The sequence below is a fragment of the Gopherus flavomarginatus genome, chromosome 3 (assembly GCF_025201925.1).
Source record: "Gopherus flavomarginatus isolate rGopFla2 chromosome 3, rGopFla2.mat.asm, whole genome shotgun sequence".
NCBI classification, from domain to species: Eukaryota; Metazoa; Chordata; order Testudines; family Testudinidae; genus Gopherus; species Gopherus flavomarginatus.
Genome location: NC_066619.1, coordinates 116,651,336 through 116,674,168, shown reverse-complemented (window position 1 = coordinate 116,674,168; position 22,833 = coordinate 116,651,336). Strand labels below are relative to the sequence as shown.

Sequence of the window (22,833 nt, the reverse complement as noted above, 5' to 3'; positions counted from 1 at the left end):
GATTGCAAGTCGCCTGACGCGTATGACACTAAATTGCTTCTGGCATTCACGGAAATGCTCAGCACCGTAGAACGCCGCTTTTGGGCTTGGGAAACAAGCACTGAGTGGTGGGATCACATTGTCATGGAGGTCTGGGATGACGAGCAGTGGCTGCAGAACTTTCGGATGAGAAAAACCACTTTCATGGGACTGTGTGCTGAGCTCACCCCCCACCCTGCAGCGCAAGGACACGAGATTGAGAGCTGCCCTGCTGGTGGAGAAGCGGGTGGCTATTGCAGTCTGGAAGCTGGGAACTCTAGACAGCTACTGATCGGTCGGGAACCAGTTTGGAGTGGGAAAGTCGACCGTTGGAATCGTGTTGATGCAAGTTTGCAGGGCCATTAATCGCATCCTGCTAAGAAGAACTGTGACTCTGGGGAACGTGCAGGACATCGTGGATGGCTTTGCACAAATGGGTTTCCCTAACTGTGGAGGAGTGATAGATGGGACGCATATTCCTATTCTGGCACCACCCCACCTAGCATCCAAGTATGTTAATCGGAAGGGGTATTTCTCTATAGTTCTCCAGGCACTTGTGGATCACCATGGGCGTTTCATTGATATTAACACAGGCTGGTCTGGAAAGGTGCATGAGCGCATCTTTTGGAACACTGGCCTGTTCAGGAAGCTACAGGCAGGGACTCTTTTCCCCAGACCGGAAGATCGCAATAGGAGACGTCGAAATGCCCATTGTGATCCTTGGAGACCCCGTTTACCCGTTAATGCCTTGGGTCATGAAACCGTATGTAGGGAAGCTACAGGCTGAGCCGGTGCCAAATGACTGGAGTGTGCTTTTGGCCGTTTAAAGGAGCGCTGGCGATCTCTGTATGGGAAGCTAGACTTGGGGGAAAGCAGCATCCCCACGGTTATATCTGCGTGCTGTACCCTCCATAATATTTGTGAAGGAAAGGGTGAAACATTCAGTCAGGCATGGACCTCCGAGGTTCAGCGCCTGGAGGCTGAATTTGCACAGCCAGAGGGCAGGGCTATTAGAGAGGCCTAGCACAGGGCTTCAAGGATTAGGGATGCCTTGAGGGAGGAATTTGAGGCTGAAAACCAACAGTAATGTTTGGTGCCTTGCACGGGAGTGAAGTGCAGTGGTTACAATGTTAGTAGGAATCTGTTTTTCCTAAGCTGATTTGCAGTGCCTGTTTCTTTCCTGGGCTAAGGTATCTTTGACTTTCTGCAATAATAAAGACTGTTTTCTAAGCCAAGAATTCATTTATTGTAAAGAAAATAACTTTACTGACAGGCACACAACATTTTGGTACCCTAAAAGGGCAGAGGGGTGGGGTGGTGAACTGCACAGTCAGAGGTTTGAATATGTCCTGTCTGGAGTGCTGTGCAATGACTGCTGCACTTCAGGATGCCTATACTGCATGGTGATGGGGGTTGAGTCCAGAGGGTAAGGGTTGTAGTTCTCATGGCTGATTGGTGAACGTACAGGTGTTGGAGGCAGCTGGTGGTGCGAAGAACCTGGATGCTGGGGAAGGGGGTTTTGAGCTGACATTGGGGCACAAGGGAAAGAGCTTTGGGATGGGGTAGGGGGCCAGCATGGTAGTGCTCTGCCTACATAGCTACAAGCTCCTGGATAGAGTCCGCTTGGCACGCCAGGATGCTTATCAGCTGCTTTGTTCTTTTCTTCCTGGCTGCTGCATTTTTCTGGCAGATTCTGCTTTCCCTTTCCCTCCAGTCCTGCACGATTTTTGATTCTCTGTGGCAGAGTGATCCATAACTGCTTGCAGCAGGTCGTCTTTGCTTTCTCGTGGCTTCTTCCGGAGGTTTTGGAGTCTTTCAGCTGTTGATAACACGGACAGCCGAGAACTCAAGGTTGCTTGTGGAAAGGCAAAAAAGGCAACACTTTTAACAGAGGCAGCATTGTTTGTCTCAAACAATTATTCCCACACAGTGAAGGAGTAACATTCTTCACAATAGCATAATTTTCCCATACCAAAGAGCGCACGTAACCCACAGGAGCCCCAAAATGGTGAGTAAGGGGGACTGATTGCTTCAGGGTTATACTGTCCTCAGGGTTTCTGTGCGTTGGGGAAAGCAAACAGCTGTAGGGGGCACCTACACTGAACACTCTCCCAAAGTTTTCCACAGGAGTTGATCCTGGAAGATATCTCGCTGCTGTGGGTCACCTGGGAAGAGCGGGAGGGTCTTGTACAGCAATGCAGATTCCGCCCTGGCCCCTATGCAGTTTGCCTGTGTGCAGCAATGGTCCCCCCGACCCCTCGCTATTCCACATCTAGGCAGGCAGGCAGGCATGCAGAACCCTCCCTCCTCTCCCGAAAAATTTTCATCCTGAAAATAAGCCGCTTACCGGGAACCCGTTCCTCTGTTTGTCCTCCACCAAGTACCGGCTGCTGCGACTGGCTACCTTCCTCCTGGCTTGAGAAGAGCTCGTGGCTGCATGCCTCCAGGGACTCGGGGGTGTCTCCCCCCACCCCAGTACCCTCACTCTCGGTTTCCTTCTCCTCCCCCCCGCTCTGAAGTGTCCATCGTGGTCCTCGGATTGGTGGTGGGGTCACCCCCAAGTATTGTGTTCAGCTCTTTGTAAAAACGGCAGGTCGTGGGAGCAGTGCCGGAGCGGCGGTTCCCCTCATGGGCTTTGCCATAGGCACTCCGCAGCTCCTTCACTTTAACCCTGCACTGCAGTGCCTCCCAGTCATGGCCCCTTTCCAGCATAGCCCTTGATACCTGCCCAAAGATATCATAATTCCTACAGCTGGAGCGCAGCTGGGACTGCACAGCTTTCCCCCCCCCCCCAAACACTGAGGTCCAGCAACTCACCATTGCTCCATGCTAGGCCTTGTTTGACGCGTGGCGGCATGATCACCTGGAAAGATTCACTGATTGCACTCCACACCTGGCTGGGCAAACAGGAAGGAGATTTTTAAAATTCCTGGGGCATTTAAAGGGTGGGTCACCTGAGGCCAAGGCAGTAGAGTTCGAATTGATGAGCAGAGTGGCTGAACAGGCATTCTGGGATACCTCTGAAGGTCAATACCAGCGCTTTTGGTGGCCACACTGGTGGAGCAGCGCTGCATCACCAGCGCTGCAGTCGTTATTCCCCAGGCCGAGGTGGAGTACAGCCAAGCGCTGTAGCGAGGGAGATACAGCACTCTGTGCCTTGCAAGTGTGGACGGTGTGTGAGTTGAAAGCGCTGTAAAGCCACCACCAGTGCTGCAGCTCTCCAGTGTTGCCAAGCCCATGCTTCTAAAAGGTTACCAGTGAGATGCAATGTTTTAATCTTTAAAGACTTCACTAACTGCAACAGGAAGTCTGAAGTTTGAAAGATGCATTTAAGTGTTTTTTCTATTTTTAGGGCAGTCTTGTGGTAGCAGATGTACTAATACAACTGGATCTAGAAAATCGGAAGAGAAGAATGGTAAAACAATCTGATAGTTCTTACCTAAAATATGTAGTTTTGCACATTTACGTATAAACTGGGGCAACTTTTTTCAACGTGAAATGAATTTTCATACCCAGTTTCCTGGTCCTTATTCCTATTGTTAGATTTTAGGTATCAGCCCCAAATGCCACCCAGGACCAACATATGACCAACTTCTAAAACAGATTGAGGATGCTATTTTTCAAACCACTGATCTTTCTAAAGACAAGGAAAGAATTGAATTTCTGTATGAAGCAAGAATGCTTTTCAGAATTGTGGTTTTGCAACCTTTTGTTAATGTTAAGTAGTAACTTGTTGGAAGTCATTTTAATATCTTACTCTTTGTAAGGTTTTGGTTTTTGTTACTTGTAGCATCTGACAGCAAATAAAATTGTGTAATTTCTGAGATGATCAGGTAAACAAACAGTAAGATTCAGTATAACTGAATCAAAACCTTAAATGTGCATCTAAGATGTAAAATGTTTGTTTTGAAATTCATTGTCATATCTGCTCTAACCTGTCTTTAAATGCTATTAGATTTTTCAGGAATTGTTCTCTATAGAATTCTAAAAGACTATGTTCTGACTGAGGAACAATTGCATGAGAATGGCTACCCACAACCAAATCCTGAAAAACCTGGCAGTGCTATGTTGGGTAATGGCATTACAAAAACAGCTGTATCTGATGGTAAGTAAATGAAACCAGAATTTGTAAATGTATAGCTATAACAGTTGATATGGAAAAAACTGATTTTTTTTTTTAAACAAAACTTTTTTCTCTTAAACTTAACTTCCTTTTGGCATCTGGTATGTATTGTATTGAAATTGTGTACAGTAGTGTTACATAACTACTTGGGCCCTGGTTGTTGCAAACTGTTACAAAATCCTTTAGGTTTTATTCTCAAATAATTCCATTAATGTTAGTAAAAACTATTCAAGAGTAAAATTCTTGCCCAGAATTGCATATTCTGTCCACAGTACAGTATTTGTAAACCAGAAAGGTTTGAGAGTCTTTGACTTAAGCAATTGGATTAATAAAAGCTAACACTTCAAGAATTTAATTTGTGAGTTTTAAAAAAAGCCTTAAGAATTTTTAAAATTCTTATAACTGAAGCATGTATCAGGATTATGCCACAGGAATTCATACTATTTTAGTGCTTAAAAAAATAACTTGACCAGCCTTGGAAAACTTGTCATAAAAATGTATTTACTTAGCTAGGCAACTAATTACTATGCCTTTTACTTCTCTGATAATTGAAAAGGAAGATGATTTTCTATTGTTTCATTTGTCCAGAGTAGGGCAAGTAGGATTTTTTCAAGGCTGAATTTTAATTAGGCATTGAACTATCATACTATTTTCAGCTTCCAAAAGAGTGTGTTGTAGATGTGGAGAAATATACACTGTTACTGCTTCTGGAAAGCACATTCGTAAAGAAGAATGCAACTACCATTCTGGTAGAGTACTAAAACAAAAAGGTTAGTATAGTTCTTGTTCGTTCTTGATGTAAGCCACTATCAAAAATCATGTAAAATAACTTTTTAATTGCCATTGTTTCATATTACGATCTTGTTTACCACCTTGAAGTGTGCTTGGTTCGGGATACAGATAAAACTAGAAATATCTGCTGTGCCCTGAGGATTGTGGATACCTAGCAACATATCAAATGTCCATGTGTAAGAAGCCTGGATTCTGCTCACCTAGAGACACCATCATGAAGTCAAGTATAGGTGCATTAAAACATGTCCCTTGCTTGAGGAAAGTAAAACAAGTAGTGATTTGTTTTAGTTTGACTGCTTTTTGAATTTTCCTTTTATGGCAGTTCCTGGTGGCTTGGAAACACGGTATAGCTGTTGTGAGGGAGTAGTTGGGTCTCCTGGATGCCAGGTTGCAAAGGTAGGAACATGTTGTTAGCATCACTTCTCAAACTTCTTCACGGTGGGGATCACATCTTAAGAAACAGCGTCTCAGGGACCCACTTCCCACCCCAATAGCAGGGGCTGTATACTTATGATCACAAAATAGCCCTGTGGCTATTTTCATGGAAATGAAATAGGAAAGCAGTTGTATAGTTTCAGCTATTTCTAATATAATTAGGGTTGTTTTTTCCAAAAAGAACCGCATCTAATTTTGCTTCTTGTGTCCTTTTTCCTTCATTCATTTCTCTCTTCAGGAAAAAGGGGAACCAGCACCTTGTGACCAGCCAGTTACCCATGACCCACCAGTTGTCATATTGCTTCATAAACTTGACATCTATCTTTACAGAAACTTGGGTTTCTGTACTAAGATTTAGTAGGTTGAGTGGAGAATGTTAAATAAAAAGCTCTCCTGTTTAACTCTAGTTAGTCTGTATCAAAGATAGCAGAGAATCCTGTGGCACTTTATAGAGTAACAGACGTTTTGGAGCATGAGCTTTCGTGGGTGAATACCCACTTCTTCAGATGCATGTGGTGGAAATTTCCAGGGGCAGGTATATATATGCTAGCAAGCAAGCTAGAGATAACGAGGTCAGTTTAATCAGGGAGGATGAGGCCCTGTTCTAGCAGTTGAGGCAAGCAACTACAGAACCAGTTTCTCCTCTCTTGGTTTTCACACCTCAACTGCTAGAACAGGGCCTCATCCTCCCTGATTAAACTGACCTCGTTATCTCTAGCTTGCTTGCTAGCATATATATACCTGCCACTGGAAATTTCCACCACATGCATCTGAAGAAGTGGGTATTCACCCACGAAAGCTCATGCTCCAAAACGTCTGTTACTCTATAAAGTGCCACAGGATTCTCTGCTGCTTTTACAGATCCAGACTAACACGGCTACCCTTCTGATACTTGTATCAAAGATAACTTACTCAGCAATTGAATAACACCTGGTCTGCACTTAAAATGTAGATTGACAGACTTGCGTTGTTCAGAGGTATAAAAAATCTGTGCCACTGAATGAAATAGCTATGCTAATCTAACCACCCAGTGTAGATGCAGCTAGGTCAATGGAAAAAAGGTTCTCCTTCGAGTGATTGCTCATATCCATTCCAGGTAGGTGTGTGCGCGCCGCGTGCACGTTCGTCGGAGAAACTTTTACCCTAGCAACCCAGGCGGGTCGGCTGGGCGCCCCCTGGAGTGGCGCCGCTATGGCGCCCAATATATATCCCAGCCGACCCGGCCACCCTTCAGTTCCTTCTTACCGCCCGTGTCAGTCGTTGGAACTGTGAAGCGCGGCTTCGCTGACCTCCACGTTCCCTAGCAGCTCTTTTCGCTATCGTTGTATATAGTAGTTATAGTTTATTGGTGTGTGTGTGTGTGTGTGTGTGTATATATATATATATATATATATATATATATATATATATATATATATATATGTATGTGTATATATATATATATATATATATATATATATGTATGTGTATATATATATATATATATATATATAGTTATTAGTCAGTTATCTAGTGTTGTTAGTTGTAGTTTGAGGGGATCGGGACCCCCCCCTTCCCCGCACCGGGAGCCGGAGCTCATGCCCGGCTCAAGCCCATGCCAGTTGGAGACCCCCATGACTCCTGCTTGAAGTGCCTCGGGGAGTCGCACTTATCGGCCAAGTGCTCAATCTGCAAGTCTTTCAAGCCGAGAACCAAGAAGGAGCGTAACATTAGATTAAGACAGCTCCTTATGGAAGCGGCCCTGACACCTCCGCCCTCAGCACCGAGCACAAGTCAGCCGGTAAGCAAGGGCACCGCCACGGCACCGAGTGCTGCCACCAAGAAGCCGGCACCGAAACCGACTCCGAGCCGCTCCCTCTCCCCGAGGCCGAAGGCGGCGAAGGCGCAGATCATCCCGCCACCAACTGCCTCGCAGTCAGAGCCTGCGCCAAAGACGGATTGCCCGGCACTGATACCTGCCGCGGCACCGTCTAAGCCGGTACCGTTGACTCCGACCCCACGAGGGCCATCGAGTCCGGCACCTGGCGGCTCCCTGGTGCACACCGTGGTAGAGCCTGCTTCGCCTTCTACCCCGGAGACGTTTGCCGCAGCGAGGGATCTGATCGCGATCACCGAGGCACCGTTGCCCTTACCCCCGGCACCGCCGGTGCGGGTCCTACACTCCATGTGCAAACCGACCCTGACCAGACCAGCTTCGGTCAGCGTAGCAGACCGGCACCACTCCAGATCGCGGTCCCGCGGATGCTCTGCATCGAGGCGTCGCTCTCGCTCCCGGCACCGCTCTCGCTCCCGGCACCGGTCGACGTCCCGAGCATCAACCCGGTACTCCCGATACCGCTCCAGCTCACGGCACCGTGGTGGGCGCCGCGCCTCCAGGAGCAGATCGAGACAGAGGCACTCGGGATCCCGGTCGACCTCCCGGCACCGAGCCGGTCGCAGGTCCCGGTCTCGCTCTCAACACCGTCACCAATACCGACACCGGTCACCACTACCCAGAGGTGTAAGGTCTGTCGGTACCTCGGCACCGACTTTCGCCGCTCCACCTTGGCCATCTAGAGGCACGTCGGCATCCTCCCAGGCGGGCAGCTACTACAAATGGGACCAGGATCCCGAAGTACCGCTGGGAGTGTTCCAGGACCCCCACCCGCAGGACGCGGGTGCCCAACAGTGGGGTTTTTGGACACCCTGGGCATATCATCAGACCCAGGGTGCCCCCGTGCCCCAGACACGTTCTACCGCCTCAGAACATCGGGTGCCAGAGGCCACTGTTTCCCGCCTCCCCGTGGTTGAGTCGGACAAACAGCCGCCACCAGGCTCCCTGGGTCAACTCAGGCAGGAACCAGGCCAGGAACAGGAGACTGCAGAGGATGCCCTCATCCCCGGAGTATCCTCCTCCTCCTCCTCGCCAGATGAGGCAGTGGCTGGGTCTTCAGCGTCAGGACCCCCACCGATAGACCTCAGGGCCCACCAGGACCTCCTCCGTAGAGTGGCCCTTAATATCAACCTACCTGTGGAGGAGGTCCCAGAGGTTGAGGACCCGGTAGTGAGCATCCTCTCGGCCGATGCACCTACCCGGGTAGCCCTCCCATTCATAAAGACTATCCAGTCTACCGCCGATAACCTGTGGCAGTCACCAGCCTCCATCCCGCCGACAGCTAAGGGAGTGGAAAGGAAATACATGGTACCCTCTCAGGGGTACGAGTACCTATATGTCCACCCTCCTCCTTCCTCTCTAGTTGTCCAGTCTGTCAATGACAGGGAACGGCACGGCCAACAGGCTCCGGCCCCGAAGGCCAAGGAAGCTAGGCGAATGGACCTCATGGGACGCAAGGTGTATTCGGCTGGGGCCTTGCAACTCCATGTGGCCAACCAGCAGGCCCTACTGGGACGTTATAACTATAATATATGGGCGGAGGTGGATAAGTTCTCCGAACTTCTACCCCAGGACTCATGCCCGGAATTTAATGCGTTCCTGGAGGAGGGTAAGAAGGTGGCCAGGACCTCCCTCCAGGCCTCGTTCGACGCGGCTGACTCAGCAGCCAGAACCCTGGCCTCTGGAATAACCATGAGGCGCATCTCATGGCTTCAAGCCTCCACACTACCTCCGGAACTCCAATATACAGTCCAGGACTTACCCTTTAACGGGAAAGGGTTGTTCTCGGACAAGACGGACTCCAAATTACAAAACCTGAAGGACAATCGAGTCATCATACGCTCGCTGGGGATGCATACACCTTCCACCCAGCGTAGACCCTTCAGGCCCCAAGCACGACGCCCGTACTTCCCACCCCGTCAGAGGCAGGACCTCAATAGACGGCGTGGCTGGCGGGGCCGCAGACGCCAGTCCGGCTCCCAGGGAGGCCAAAGCCAAGGGCCCTCCAAGGCACCACCGGGCTCCAAGTCCAGCTTTTGAAGGTGCGCCCGGGGACGGCATACCAGACGCAAGACAGGATCCTTCTCCTACCTTCTCCAACCGCCTCTTCCACTTCCTCCCGGCATGGTCCCGGTTAACTTCAGACCGTTGGGTGCTACGCACAGTGAAGCACGGATACCATCTGCAATTTGCTTCCTCACCCCCTTCCCGCCCCCCTTCCCGGTCCCTCTTCAGGGACCCCTCTCACGAGCAAACCCTCCTGCAGGAGGTTCATTCCCTCCTCACGGCGGGAGCTATAGAGGAGGTACCTCTAGGTGAGAGAGGCAAGGGGTTCTACTCCCGATTATTTTCTGATCCCCAAGTCTAAGGGAGGTCTCAGACCCATCCTAGACCTGCGGGGCCTCAACAAATGGATGCTCAAGTTGAAGTTCTGTATGATCTCCCTGGGAACCATTATCCCTGGATCCTGGAAACTGGTATGCCTCCCTCGACATGAAGGACGCGTACTTCCATATCGCCATCTTTCCACCGCACAGGAAGTACCTTCGCTTCACGGTCAGACATCAGCACTTCCAGTTCGCAGTCCTACGCTTCGGCCTCTCTACGGCCCCGAGGGTGTTTACCAAGTGCATGGCCATTGTGGCTGCCCACCTCCGTCGGCGGAAAATCCACATCTTTCCGTACCTCGACGACTGGCTCCTGAAAGGGACCTCCCAGTCGCAGGTGCGGCGACATGTCGAGGCCGTTACGGACCTCTTCTCCCAGCTAGGCCTGCTTCTCAATGCCGAGAAATCCAGCCTGGTCCCCACACAGAGGTTGGACTTCATAGGCGCCACCCTGGACTCTACTCAAGCCAGGGCTTGCTTACCTCAACCCCGCTTCCAGACGATCGTCTTGATCATACGGAGCTTGCAGGCCTCCCCAATCACCTCGGCTCGCACCTGCCTCACACTACTAGGGCATATGACCGCATGCACTTACGTGACGAAGTATGCCAGGCTCCGGATGAGGCCCTTCCAAACATGGCTTCATTCCGTATGCCGCCCGGGCAGGGACCACCTGGATGTATTGGTGACGGTCCCCCCCCGACCCTCTCCGCTCCCTTGACTGGTGGGTGACCCCATCCCTAGTATGCGCAGGGATGCCGTTCCATCCACAGCAACCGTCGATGACTCTAACAACCGATGCATCATCCCTGGGGTGGGAGGCCCACCTAGGACACCTGCGCACCCAGGGCCTCTGGTCGTCCCAAGAGCTGTCACTCCACATAAATGTCTGGGAGTTGAGGGCAGTCCGCCTCGCCTGCCAGGCGTTTCAATGATGCCTGCACGACCGTTGTGTTTCCGTACTCACGGACAACACAACGGCCATGTATTATATCAACAAACGGGGGAACCCGTTTGTCTCCTCTATGTCAGGAAGCCATTCGACTCTGGGACTTCTGCATAGCCCAGTCGATAGATCTGGTGGCATCCTTCCTCCCAGGGGTCAAGAACACACTGGCGGACAGACTCAGCCGATCCTTCCTATGCCACGAATGGTCGATCAGACCGGATGTCATCCGTTCCATCTTCCAGAGGTGGGGATTTCCCCGCATAGACTTCTTCGCCACCAAGTCCAACAGGAAGTGCCAGGAGTTTTTCTCCTTTCAGGGTCTCTCTCCCGGGTCAATCACGGACGCATTTCTCCTGCCATGGACCCGCCACCTACTGTATGCCCTCCCTCCGTTCCCTCTGGTGCACAAAGTCCTGTTGAAACTACGCAGGGACAAAGCACATCTAATCCTGATCGAACCTGCGTGGCCCAGACAGCACTGGTTCACCGCCTTGCTGGACCTATCTGTGGACCCTCCAATTCCCCTTCCTCTCCACCCAGACCTGATTACGCAGGATCACGGAAGGCTCTGTCACCCGGACCTACGAGCCCTGCACCTCACGGCGTGGCTCCTGCATGGCTGAACACGGCGGAGCTCAGCTGCTCCGCAACGGTCCAGCATATCCTCCTTAACAGCAGGAAGCCTTCCACTCGCTCAACATACAGGGCCAAGTGGAAGCGCTTCTCTTGCTGGTGCGCTACTCAGGGGATGAACCCTATGCAGGCCCCGATTCCCATGGTCCTAGACTACCTCTGGTACCTTAAGCAGCAGGGCCTGGCGACATCCTCCTTAAAGGTACACTTAGCGGCCATATCCGCCTTTCGACCAGGAGAGGGTGGCCGCTCCGTATTCTCCCACCCCTTAGTCGCCAGATTTGTTAAAGGCCTGGAGTGTCTCTACCCCCCCGTACACCGCCCTGCTCCTACCTGGGACCCTAACTTGGTCCTGAACAGGCTCACGCTCCCGCCATTCGAGCCACTGGCGACTTGCTCGCTCACATACCTGTCATGGAAGACAGCCTTCTTGGTGGCCATTACATCGGCCAGACGGGTCTCCGAGCTGAGAGCTCTCACGGTGGACCCACCCTACACCATCTTCCATAAGGACAAAGTGCACCTGCGACCCCACCCGGCGTTCCTCCCTAAGGTTGTTTCTGCCTTCCATACCAACCAGGACATCTTCCTCCCGGTCTTCTTCCTGAAGCCACACACTTCTCGGAGAGAGCAGCAGCTACACTCCTTAGATGTACGCAGAGCGCTCGCTTTCTACATTGAGCGAACAAAGCCATTCCGGAAGTCCCCTCAGCTGTTTGTGGTGATCGCAGAACGGATGAGGGGTCAACCAATCTCCTCTCAGAGGATTTCCTCCTGGGTGACTGCATGCATTCGCGCATGCTATGACCTAACTCGTGTCCCCTCTAGCCACCTCACGGCACATTCCACAAGAGCTCAGGCGGCGTCGGCAGCCCTCCTGGCGCACGTGCCTATCCAGGAGATATGCCGTGCAGCGACCTGGTCATTGGTCCACACATTCACCGCACACTATGCGCTAGTCAGACAATCAAGAGATGATGCGGCCTTTGGTGTAGCAGTTTTAAATACCGCCACATCTCACTCCGACCCCACCGCCTAGGTAAGGCTTGGGAATCACCTACCTGGAATGGATATGAGCAATCACTCGAAGAAGAAAAGATGGTTACTCACCTTTGTAACTGTTGTTCTTCGAGATGTGTTGCTCATATCCATTCCAAACCCACCCTCCTTCCCCACTGTCGGAGTAGCCGGCAAGAAGGAACTGAAGGGTGGCCGGGTCGGCTGGGATATATATTGGGCGCCATAGCAGCGCCACTCCAGGGGGCGCCCAGCCGACCCGCCTGGGTTGCTAGGGTAAAAGTTTCTCCGACGAACGTGCACGCGGCGCGCGCACACCTACCTGGAATGGATATGAGCAACACATCTTGAAGAACAACACTTACAAAGGTGAGTAACCGTCTTTTTCCCTTGATCTAGCTACATTTGGATGGGGAGATGGTGGCCATACACTGATAGAAAAAACCACTTCCATCAGCATAGGCTGTATCTCTATAACTATGGAGTTATGCTGGCATAGCAATAAGATGCTTATTAATCACGTTTTAATGCTAATGGAAACTTCACAGCTCCATGTCCATGATGGCCGGAAGGAGAACCTGGAAGGCTTTGTGAAGACGTTTATCAAACTAACTGCAGCTGATGGAAATCATGGTGTGTTTGCACTCGACTGTGAGATGGTATGGTTAACTTTAGGCTTCTTGAAATATTCAGCTCAAACCAAACATTTGTCAGCTACTTTTGAATGTTGCTTCATAGGAAATACTGTGTATAATTTTGTTCTAGGAATAAAAAGTGGTGGAATGGTTTTCCATTAAGATTTAGGCTAAACTGGATGCATTTTATCTATGAAGAATGATACAGAATTGGAGACAGTTTAGTATGAGCTAAATAAAACGTGACTGCTGTTATTACATCCAGAGACTACATCTCAATCTTTCCTTAAGGAGCAATCGGTGTAGAGAAACTTAACCGTTGCGGCAATCTGCATTGTGTTTTTTGGGAAGGGAAATGAAACTACGTAAAAATGTGGTTGCAGGAAAGGGTAGGTAACATGATTATTTGGACTCCACAGTATCTGTGTGGTTCTTTCATGTTACATACCTTGTATAAAGAGCAAAAAGTACAGAGGTGACTCTCACATTCTAAATTCTCATTTAATACTTGTTTTGTTTTTCTTTTTAGTGTTATACAACACAAGGTCTGGAACTTACTAGAGTGACAGTGGTTGATTCCAGCCTACAGGTTGCCTATGATACACTTGTTAAACCAGATAATGAAATCATAGACTATAATACTAGGTATGCGTATCTTTAAAGAAAACTGTAACATTTGAAGATGATAGTGCCTTAATTCGTGAACTGTTCATTTTAATTCAGTAAAAACTCAGTTCTGAGAAGTTACATATATATTTACTTTTGTTAAACTTTCTTCTGCCTATTGGAGGTAAATTTAGATACAAAACAATTGGCTACCCCCTTTAACTTAAAACAAAAACCTCTTTTCTACATTATGTAAATTTTCCCTGTTTCTCCCCAAATGAATAGTTGCATTTTCATGTGACTTTTACACATTTAGAGATGTTGGCGTTTGTGATCCCTGTCTGAAGCATGACAGCTTTGTTATTTAAACTTAAAAACTTACTGGAGTAAGATTTGATGAATGTGGCTGCTATTAATGCAGATTCTGTGCATGTCCTATCTCCCTGTCAATCAGGCAAGAGGCATCCATCCTGGATGCAAAAGCTTTTTGGCTTCAACCTCCTCAGGATCCTCATGCATTCTGTTCCGAAGTCTTGATTTCTGTCTTTGCTGAAGTAGCAGCAAATGTCTTAAGGCAAGACAACCTTTTTAGAGATGTTTGCTTTTTACCTGCTCTGATCCCCTGTCAAAGGGGAGGAGGAGGAAGAAGCCCAGCAAATGCCAAGTCTGTGGTTCTTGCCTCAATCTGTCAATAGCGGGACCTGCGTCCTTGCAGTATCCCAAATCCTCCTTCATTCTAAGTTTACGTGGACAATCTGCAGCCAGCTATCACAGTAGTTTTTCTGAAAGCAGGGCCAAAGCCAGTAACCTCATTGTCCTGGCACCTATGCTGGAGAGGAGAATAAAAATTGTTCTACTTCTAACTCTACCCAGTTTTGGAATTTGAATGCTACAAAAAGGAATCCAGAGGATATATTTCTCACTTACTGAAGCTCTTTTAAATCTATCTTAGATTTTCTGGAGTGACAGAAGAGGACTTGAAGAACACATCCTCATCTATTCGGGATGTGCAGGCAATATTGCTAAACTTGTTCAGTGCAGATACTATTTTAATTGGACACAGCTTAGAAAATGATTTATTTGCTCTTAAGGTAAAACATTTAAACGTTAGTTCCATGAAATTTCTACAAGATTTTTTTTTTTTTTTTAAAACCTGTGCTGTCACTAACTTTAACTTCAGAGCAACTGGTCTTTGGGAGAATATCTTTAGAATAAAACTGAACTTATTGCAGGATATAATGGTGCCCAGTTAAAGGAATGAAATAGGAAATAAGTTAAGATTTTGGCAGATTAATGTGTCAGCATTACACATGCTATGGTTCATCGTACACATTATGACAGATTAAATGAATAGCTTTCATATACTTAGATACAGAATAGAAAAAGGTATCAAGCAAGCAAACGTCAATGAATTCCTTTTTCTTTTGATTTTTTTGTGTGCTTTTAACTATGCATTTTCACGTCACCCTTGCATTATATTTTCCTTGTTGTTAAATGGGGGGGGGGGAAATCTGCCACTATTTGCCTTTTTAGCATAAACTAATGAATTCACCAACTGCTTATAATTGCCTTAAAACAGTGAGTGCACATTTAAATAATTGAGCATATATTTGTACTGAATCACTGCTGAAGCAAGCATCGTTCAACACAAAACTTCTTGCTGTATGTATTCAGTACTCAGGTTTCTAACAGTCAGAATTTATTGGACTGACACTAGTTATATTTAAACCTGTGAAAGGCACTAGTACTCAATGGAAGATTTCAGCCAAATGTAAAAAAGAAACAAGCATTTGGCAATCCTAGTAGGGAGTCCCTGCCATTGATTGATATTCAGAAGCTACAAGGGTGAATTGTTTTCATATGACATACAAACTTATCAGGGTGCTTTTCACATAGTTTTCTGGCAAGAATAAAAAGTGGTAAAATATTAGCTTGTGGCCTGAAAATAGTTGATAGTTGTTGACTGTACATCAAATTAGCAAACTTCTAGGTTGTGGAAGTAATATACATAACACTTTCCAGAACCTATAACGAGAGCCCCTGCCCTTAAGAATTTACAATCTAATAAGACCAGATAAAACAGGAATAGTATGAAGAAATCAAGGGTGAGACCGGTTGAAGGAAGTGGGTTATAAAAAGGTATTTATACGTGACAGAGGTAGTGCTTTAACCATGAGAATTTTTAAGAACAGTTTTATTTTATTAAAGGGAAAAATGTAATTGGACTTGTGATCACGGATGTCCTTAACACAGACCACTGCAATTTTTTTTAACAGCTGATTCATAACACTGTTGTGGACACAGCAGTGGTGTTTCCTCATCGGCTAGGCTTGCCTCATAAAAGAGCACTTAGAAATCTAATGGCTGATTACCTCAGACGAATAATTCAAGATGATGGTAGGCGCTTATTTTAGTTTCTATATAATCCATTGGTGATTTGCATAATAAAAGGAAAAGCACCAAGCAACAACCAATCTCATAGTATGATTGTTGCCATTTAAAAACTTGCTAACTTTGTCTTAGATGAAATTACCTCAGCATTTGCAGTGCTCATTGTAGTGTGTGTGTGTGTGTGTATATATGTGTGTGTGTATATATGTGTGTGTGTATGTGTATATATATATATAAAAAATACTGCAAGTGTAGATGTGGAAGTATTTAAGGCACAAATGTCACCCTTAAACTTGCCAACTATTTTTTTGTGTGGGAATGACGCTCTTAATTTCACTAATTAAGGGATAGAATCTTGTGTAAGATTGCCTTTTACATTAGTTGCACTTTAACATTTCTTCACTTTGAGACTCTTTTTTCCATTTTCTCTCCTGTGAGTCATCTCTCTCAAAGCAGAATTAACTTTCAAAGTGCAAGTTGTGTACCTCTGTTTCAGCCATTTTCATTTATCTACATGTCAATTATTTTGGAGGATTACTTTTAATCCACTTTTCAAATGCAATATTCAGTGTTTTTAATATTTTTTTCTCTCCTAGATGCAAAAGTTCTAATAGTGACTTCATTTTTTTAAAATAAAATTCTTTATACAAAACAGATGTATGTATCAAATGTATAGAAACGTGAGTAAGGAAATCATATTGTCTACAAGTAGCACTAACGGGGAAACCAATTTGAGGGAGTCAAATATCTGAGAATCAAAATGGAGAACATAATGGGTTATGGCTGATAAATATTTTACATGCATATTTTAAACACACATTCACACATGCTAGCTAGAGACATGACACAGAAGGTTTTTTTAGGATACAAAATACCATCCTTAAAATTTCATTGGATTTCAGTTTTAAAATTAAAAATGAATTGCTCAGTTGGGCTTAAAAGAAAAATCAGTAAAACTACATACACAGTATACATGTACAATTACTACTTTAGACTAAAATGAGACATGCTGTACATTATTAGTCATCTAATTGAAAGCACTATTTTAATGAGTTCCTAGACGCACACTTTTTTGAGTCTTGGGGAGAAAAAAGTGGAAACTGTTCTTCAGATTAGCACTTCTGTATTTAGCTCTTTGTTAACACAGTTCTTCAAATACTGTCTTGATTGACAATCAGTTCTCACTTTCAGAGTGCTTCTATTTGTATGGCTGTCCAACTGAATGAGACATAAGCGTGCTTGGGGAGGAAAAGGGGCAAAAAGGGGATTCCAAGGAAGAGCAGGCACAACCTTTAAGTTATACAAGTTTTGAACACAACTTGTATCTGAATGCATTTGCACTCAAACTCCAGGTCTACGAGGCTCCTAACTGGCAACTGTCTGTGATCATGTGGTCTAGATGACTAGTTGAAGGCTTCCTTTCAATAAGCACTTAGTTTGTATAAAGGTAAATGTTCTCCAAAGACACCCTGGATCTAATGTCTCACATTCCTTGGCTACTAAATTCTACATACTACACAAATTTAAATTATGAAATTGTTGTTAGGCATAGTTTCCTTGAAACTTAGAATTTCTATGGTGCCTACAAACTGTGAATTAATACCTGATGTTAATAGGCTTTTCAATAATGGCTTATCAAACAGAAAACGTCTGCACATAATTAACCAAAGTAATGGCGTGATCTTGTTGCTTTTACTTGACTCCTTCCTCACCTGAATCCCTTGCTACTATTCTGGCCACTCTGTCATGTCCAGTGTTAGATTATAATCACTTCAGGGGCAGGGAACATGTCTGATATGAGGTACCTAGCCTGCTTTTTGATATTGTAAAACAAGTGGTGGTGTCCAGAGCTCATGTGGAAATGTTCAGTCATATCCTGAACTACTTTCTCTGTAGTCAACAATATTTGTCTTTCATTTAATAGTTTTAATCAATAAAGTCTTTAAAAAAATAAGTATTCTACTTTTGATCTCTCTAAGCAAATATCTGACACAAGATGACTTGTACCATTTGAACTTCTGTGTTTGAATCTTTCTTGGCTACTGCCTTGTCTTAGAGCTTCGTAATTACAGAGGTACAATAGCATCTCTACATTAAGCCTGGATTCAGTTTTTCACTTAAAGAAGACATTCAGAGAATGCAGAATAGTGTGTCTTCCCCAGACTGACAGGACACAATCTGTGGGTGATGTTTGAACTCCTGGGAATTTTCAACTAAATCTGTTAAGTTGGATTTAAATCAGACTTCTTAAAAATGGAAACTAAGTGTTTTTTCCAGTGTTTGTTGGGGTGTTTTTTTGTGGGGAGGGGAATTCTTTTAATGAACAGTTGTGTTATCACCTAAACTCCTTACAAACCTTCCTAGAACATACATTTTGAAGAAATGTACATCTAAGATATATATGAGAGAGAGGTCTCAATAAACTAGGTAACTGATGCACTTACAAGAGTTCTCAACTTGAAGACTGAGATCTGCAAGTGAAGTGTATCAACGTCCTGGCTAAAAGTTGTCTGAGATCCTTTCTGAATGTGTGAGAATTTCAGTAATAGTCAATAAATATGTAACTAAACAGGTAACCAGCAATGCAGACTTTTATACCAACAAAGCTAGAACTAAATTCATGCAGTTAAAGCCTCCTGTTTGCTTTCTGATGGAAGAAACTTGCCATATGATGAAGACAACTTTAAATGTTTTTGTATAGGATACAAAAGGTCTTTGAAAGAAGTCCATATTATGACATAGGAATTTGTTTGGAGATGACACAGTACTTAATATGTTGTATTAAGTATTTACAGAGCTGGTACTTGTATTTTATTATCTTAACTTGTGCAAATTATATTTCTTCCAATGAATCTGGAAGGTACAATATTCAGGATTCAGTACCTCTGTTGTTGGGCTCTGCTTCCTTTGAGTTGATGGAAATTTTGCCACTTCAGTGACTTGAGCGGATTCTATGCAAAAAAAATAATCATGTTCTTAAATGGTGTTAACTTCTTTTGTTTGTACTCATATCACTCATCCTTATAGATGTAGTTTGTATATGTGATGGCACCATATTCTGTTTCTTTTAAAAAGGTGGTTTAAAGCTTGTTTCTAGCCTTTGAACACCACTGTTTTATATGGGGACTTATTTTAATAGCTTCTGGGCTAGTTGTTCTGTTGTCTATATAAATCTTGCATATCTCATGAAGCAGAACACCAAACAGTTCTGTCTGCTTTGGACAACATTCCCCATCAACCACCTCACCTCATGCTACCAGATGGAAATGCCCACCATTAGCTCAAAGACAAAGAGGAAGGATGGCTGCCTGCATGTTCTGAAGGACAAATGGGAAATGAGTTCTGCAGGTTTAAATGCTTCAAGGAAAACTGGAAAAAGAATAGATTTTACAGCCTCCTAAACTTTCTGAAATCTTATTGCCAGCCACTGAAGATACATCACCTTTTTTTTAAGTGTTAATGACAAAACAGGCAGGTCACAACTTTTATTTAAGTCAATAGGAGCTGCAAATGTGTAGCTGGAGGGGAAAAATCTTTTCATCCCAGATTATTCCTCTTAACTTTTATAGACCTTCTAATTTTAGATTTAGCTCTAGCTATTGTCGAAGTTCAGTTTTCCCAGCAGGATGTTCTATCAGGTGGTCTCATGCCAAAGGCCAGGTGTTGAACTTCTCATTCTGTGTGGGGCAGAGACAGGTCTAATTTTACTATAAAAGCAGTGCATTACTATCTTACCTTCCCAGCTGGGTGTTTTCATTTTAAAGTAGACTTGCAAAAACATAAATTAACTGAACTGTGCAATGAGACAGTCAGGATATAATAGATGCATGTGGACTGGTGAATGCCAGCCTTGATCATTTTTCCTGTATAGAGTACATGCCAAACATTTTTCTGTTCTACTAAAATCAAGGATAAGTACACCTGGCAGACAGTCAGGGAATGCTCACTTCAATTTAGCTACTCCGTACGAGGTAGTTCTACCCTTTCTTAGTGAAATATATCAATAAACATGCATATTTGTACCTATTACTGCTGAAGAGTTTGGTACTCCTTATATGTTGCTATGGAAGTGCTTTTGCAAATTCCTGTCATATCAGTCTAAATACTGAATTTCAACTGTCAACTGTTTCCTGAAAGATAGTCAGGTTTGGTCCTGATGTTTGATAGGATGTTTGTGAACAATACAGGAGCCATAACAAACTGCATATGGAAAAGTATTATGTAGTTAGTAACAAGCAAACTTACCTTGCAGTTTTTTTTCAAGACTCTATACTTGAGACAATTGATCTTTCAATGATATTTTCTTGTTTGTCCATATGCTTTCTCACAAATGATGGGCAAATAAGTGATGTAGATCATTCCACTAACCCTCCCACTTTCAGTTATTGCCCCTCCAGCTTCCCATTCCTGAATTAATTTTACTGCTGTACGCCAGTTATGATGATCTGCAACACCACCGTTCTTCTAGGATCTTTTTCATTACTTCTGTTTCTCTTCCTTCCACTGCATCTCATCCATCCTCTACTTTCTCATGTCACTAAATTAGTTTTAAATGCAATACCTATATATGCAGTATGCTCACAGATGTCCCAGGTTGATGTAAATATTATTTGGTAGATTGCTGGTTTTCTATCCTATAGTTCACTAGCCAGTAGTGAAGCTGGGCCCTCTACATCAGTCAGTTCTAGAATAATTGACTCTTCTGCATGCTATGTTTTTTCTCTTTGTGATGGACACTATCTAATGGGAAAATGTTTCTGTTTACTACTACTTAAATATGAATCTATTTTGTTCCTTCATAGTTGGTGGCCATGATTCTAGTGAAGATGCTGCTGCTTGTATGGAACTGATGCTTTGGAAAGTAAAGGAGGATACTAAGGGCAGAAAATGGTGATTTTCTTCAAGAACATCATAATCAACATGAAACCACTTCCTTTTCCATAATATTTCAGTATTAAGCACATTTTGTGTATGTTGCAGACAATGGGTGCTGTTACTAATAGTGCTAGTGTAAAAGTATATCAAGCCCTCTGTAATTACATTGAATATTCAGTGGAGTGTACTTAAACCGTCTGTAAGGATTTTTGTACAAGAATTATTTAATTTTGAATGTTTGCTATTCAGTGTATAATTTTTGTTCAGTGTAAAAATGTGGTTAGGTGGAGACGTTGGTTCTGTACCTCCTATTTAACAGCTTTGCACTGCTGATGATCTGAACACTAAGAAACAAGAACTTGGTTTTTCAATTTTTAAAACTTGTGCTAAATTATCTTACAATACTAAACAAAGAACTAATCTACCTGACTGCCTTTAAGGTGCCACTGCTGCTGTCTGCAAATCACCCAGTGAAAGTAAATTTCTCTCCTACTTCTCTTCGACCCTGTGCCTTTCTTCTCTCCAACCCCCCCCCCCCCAAAAGAGTGGTATAGAAAAACAATAAAGTGGAGAAACACTACAATCTTCTCACTTATGTCAGTTTTTCCCAATAAATGTATATGTTAAGAAGTAAAATCCAGCTAAAACACAAAGAAGTTAGGCTATCTGTACTCTTGTTTATGGCGAACCTAATGATTTATCTTTTATTTTGACCTGTTTTTGTTAAACTTGCTTTATAAAGGTGTTTTAGTATGGTCACTTTTTTTTTTTAATGAAGAATAGTTAAAAAACAATAAGCTGTCAGTTACAATCATCAACCTACAAAAAAAATCCAAATTAAAGGTGTTACTCTTTACTGCAAAGGACATGTTGGCCACTTATTTCTCACAAAGCTACCATGTTTTTCTTCATAAACCCTTATGTGCTTCCATAATCTGATCCATAATTTATACTGTACACTAGCTACAGATTTTGGAAGTGTTAATGCACAAAATATTGAACGTGTGCAGTCGATGTGGTATGATTTCTCTTGTGGTAGAGAGCAGATGGAGTGCATTGAAATCCTTCCAGTATTATAGCTTAGCCTGGATACCTGTGTCATTTATGCACTTTCTTGTTTAGGATTAATGAAATAATGTAAAGGAAGAAATGACATCAAATGTGGAGGTGCTAGTGCATGGAGGGTGGAGTAAACAACTATATTCCAAATCAGTGCCAGGTTAAGCACCTGCTAGAAATAACCATGTGGTAGAATGCTATGCAACAGTACACCATGACAGAAGGATCTTTGCACAAAGTACACTTAGCTAATGAAAACATAACTGGAAAACATGGGAGGCTGCCTGTGGAAGAGCCCAATTTCATTATTACCCTTTCACGGATGTCTCGTTTCCTCACATAGATTGTATTACAAGTTAAGCTTGACCAAAATGAGGAGACATATACTACTACCAAGAGGTAGATGGGTTTTTTTTCCCCTTTCAAATATTGACTTTACAAGACTTAGGATAGGTGCTTGCCACATCCAAAAGAAACTTGTTACTCAGCTCTGAAAAGGCCACAGCTAGCACTAATCAACCTTTTGTCTACAGAACTCTCCAATAGCAAAGATACAAGTGCCAAAAATCTTTCTATCACAGCAAAGTAGTGGAAAACTTTCTCTAAAAACCTGAAATAGGCCTGTATCTAAAAACTCTGCTCATGGGTGTGTTATTGTTTGAGGAGAGGGAAACTGCAGTGAAAGGGGGATGCTTGTTTTGGGGTGGTTTTTTTTTAATTGGTGGTTGTGTGTGCTGGCCAAGGAGAGATAATGTTTAATCAGAACTTCTCTGCCCCAGGAAGAAGGCTGAATGCAAATATAGCTTAAAACAATCAAATGAGTTAATATACACATAGCTCTGAAATTTGTCTTGGACATGATTAATTTATAAAATGTAATGGTGTATGTACACAGCTACAGCTGTATGTTTACATATAGCTACATAAAGACTTTTAATAGGCAGCCTGTGGACTGATGTAGCCATTATACCATCTAATGGAGTAGCTACAAATGCAGGCCCCCACTTAGTGTCCCCAGTCTGGAATAAAGTACCTCGTTA

The 22,833-nt window shown here is 44.4% G+C and overlaps 1 protein-coding gene across 1 annotated transcript in view; it reads left to right on the top strand.

The window, feature by feature from the left end:
• LOC127046254 (RNA exonuclease 1 homolog) overlaps window positions 1-20,805 on the top strand; it is a 37,049-nt gene extending 16,244 nt beyond the window's left edge. Inside the window, 9 exon segments of the mRNA XM_050943049.1 lie at window positions 3,371-3,433; window positions 3,974-4,123; window positions 4,798-4,911; window positions 5,256-5,329; window positions 12,776-12,886; window positions 13,392-13,507; window positions 14,421-14,559; window positions 15,745-15,865; window positions 20,662-20,805. Of these exon segments, the coding sequence (XP_050799006.1) occupies window positions 3,371-3,433; window positions 3,974-4,123; window positions 4,798-4,911; window positions 5,256-5,329; window positions 12,776-12,886; window positions 13,392-13,507; window positions 14,421-14,559; window positions 15,745-15,865; window positions 20,662-20,753 (980 nt within the window). The 3' untranslated portion in view covers window positions 20,754-20,805.
• The last annotated feature ends 2,028 nt before the right edge of the window (window positions 20,806-22,833 follow it).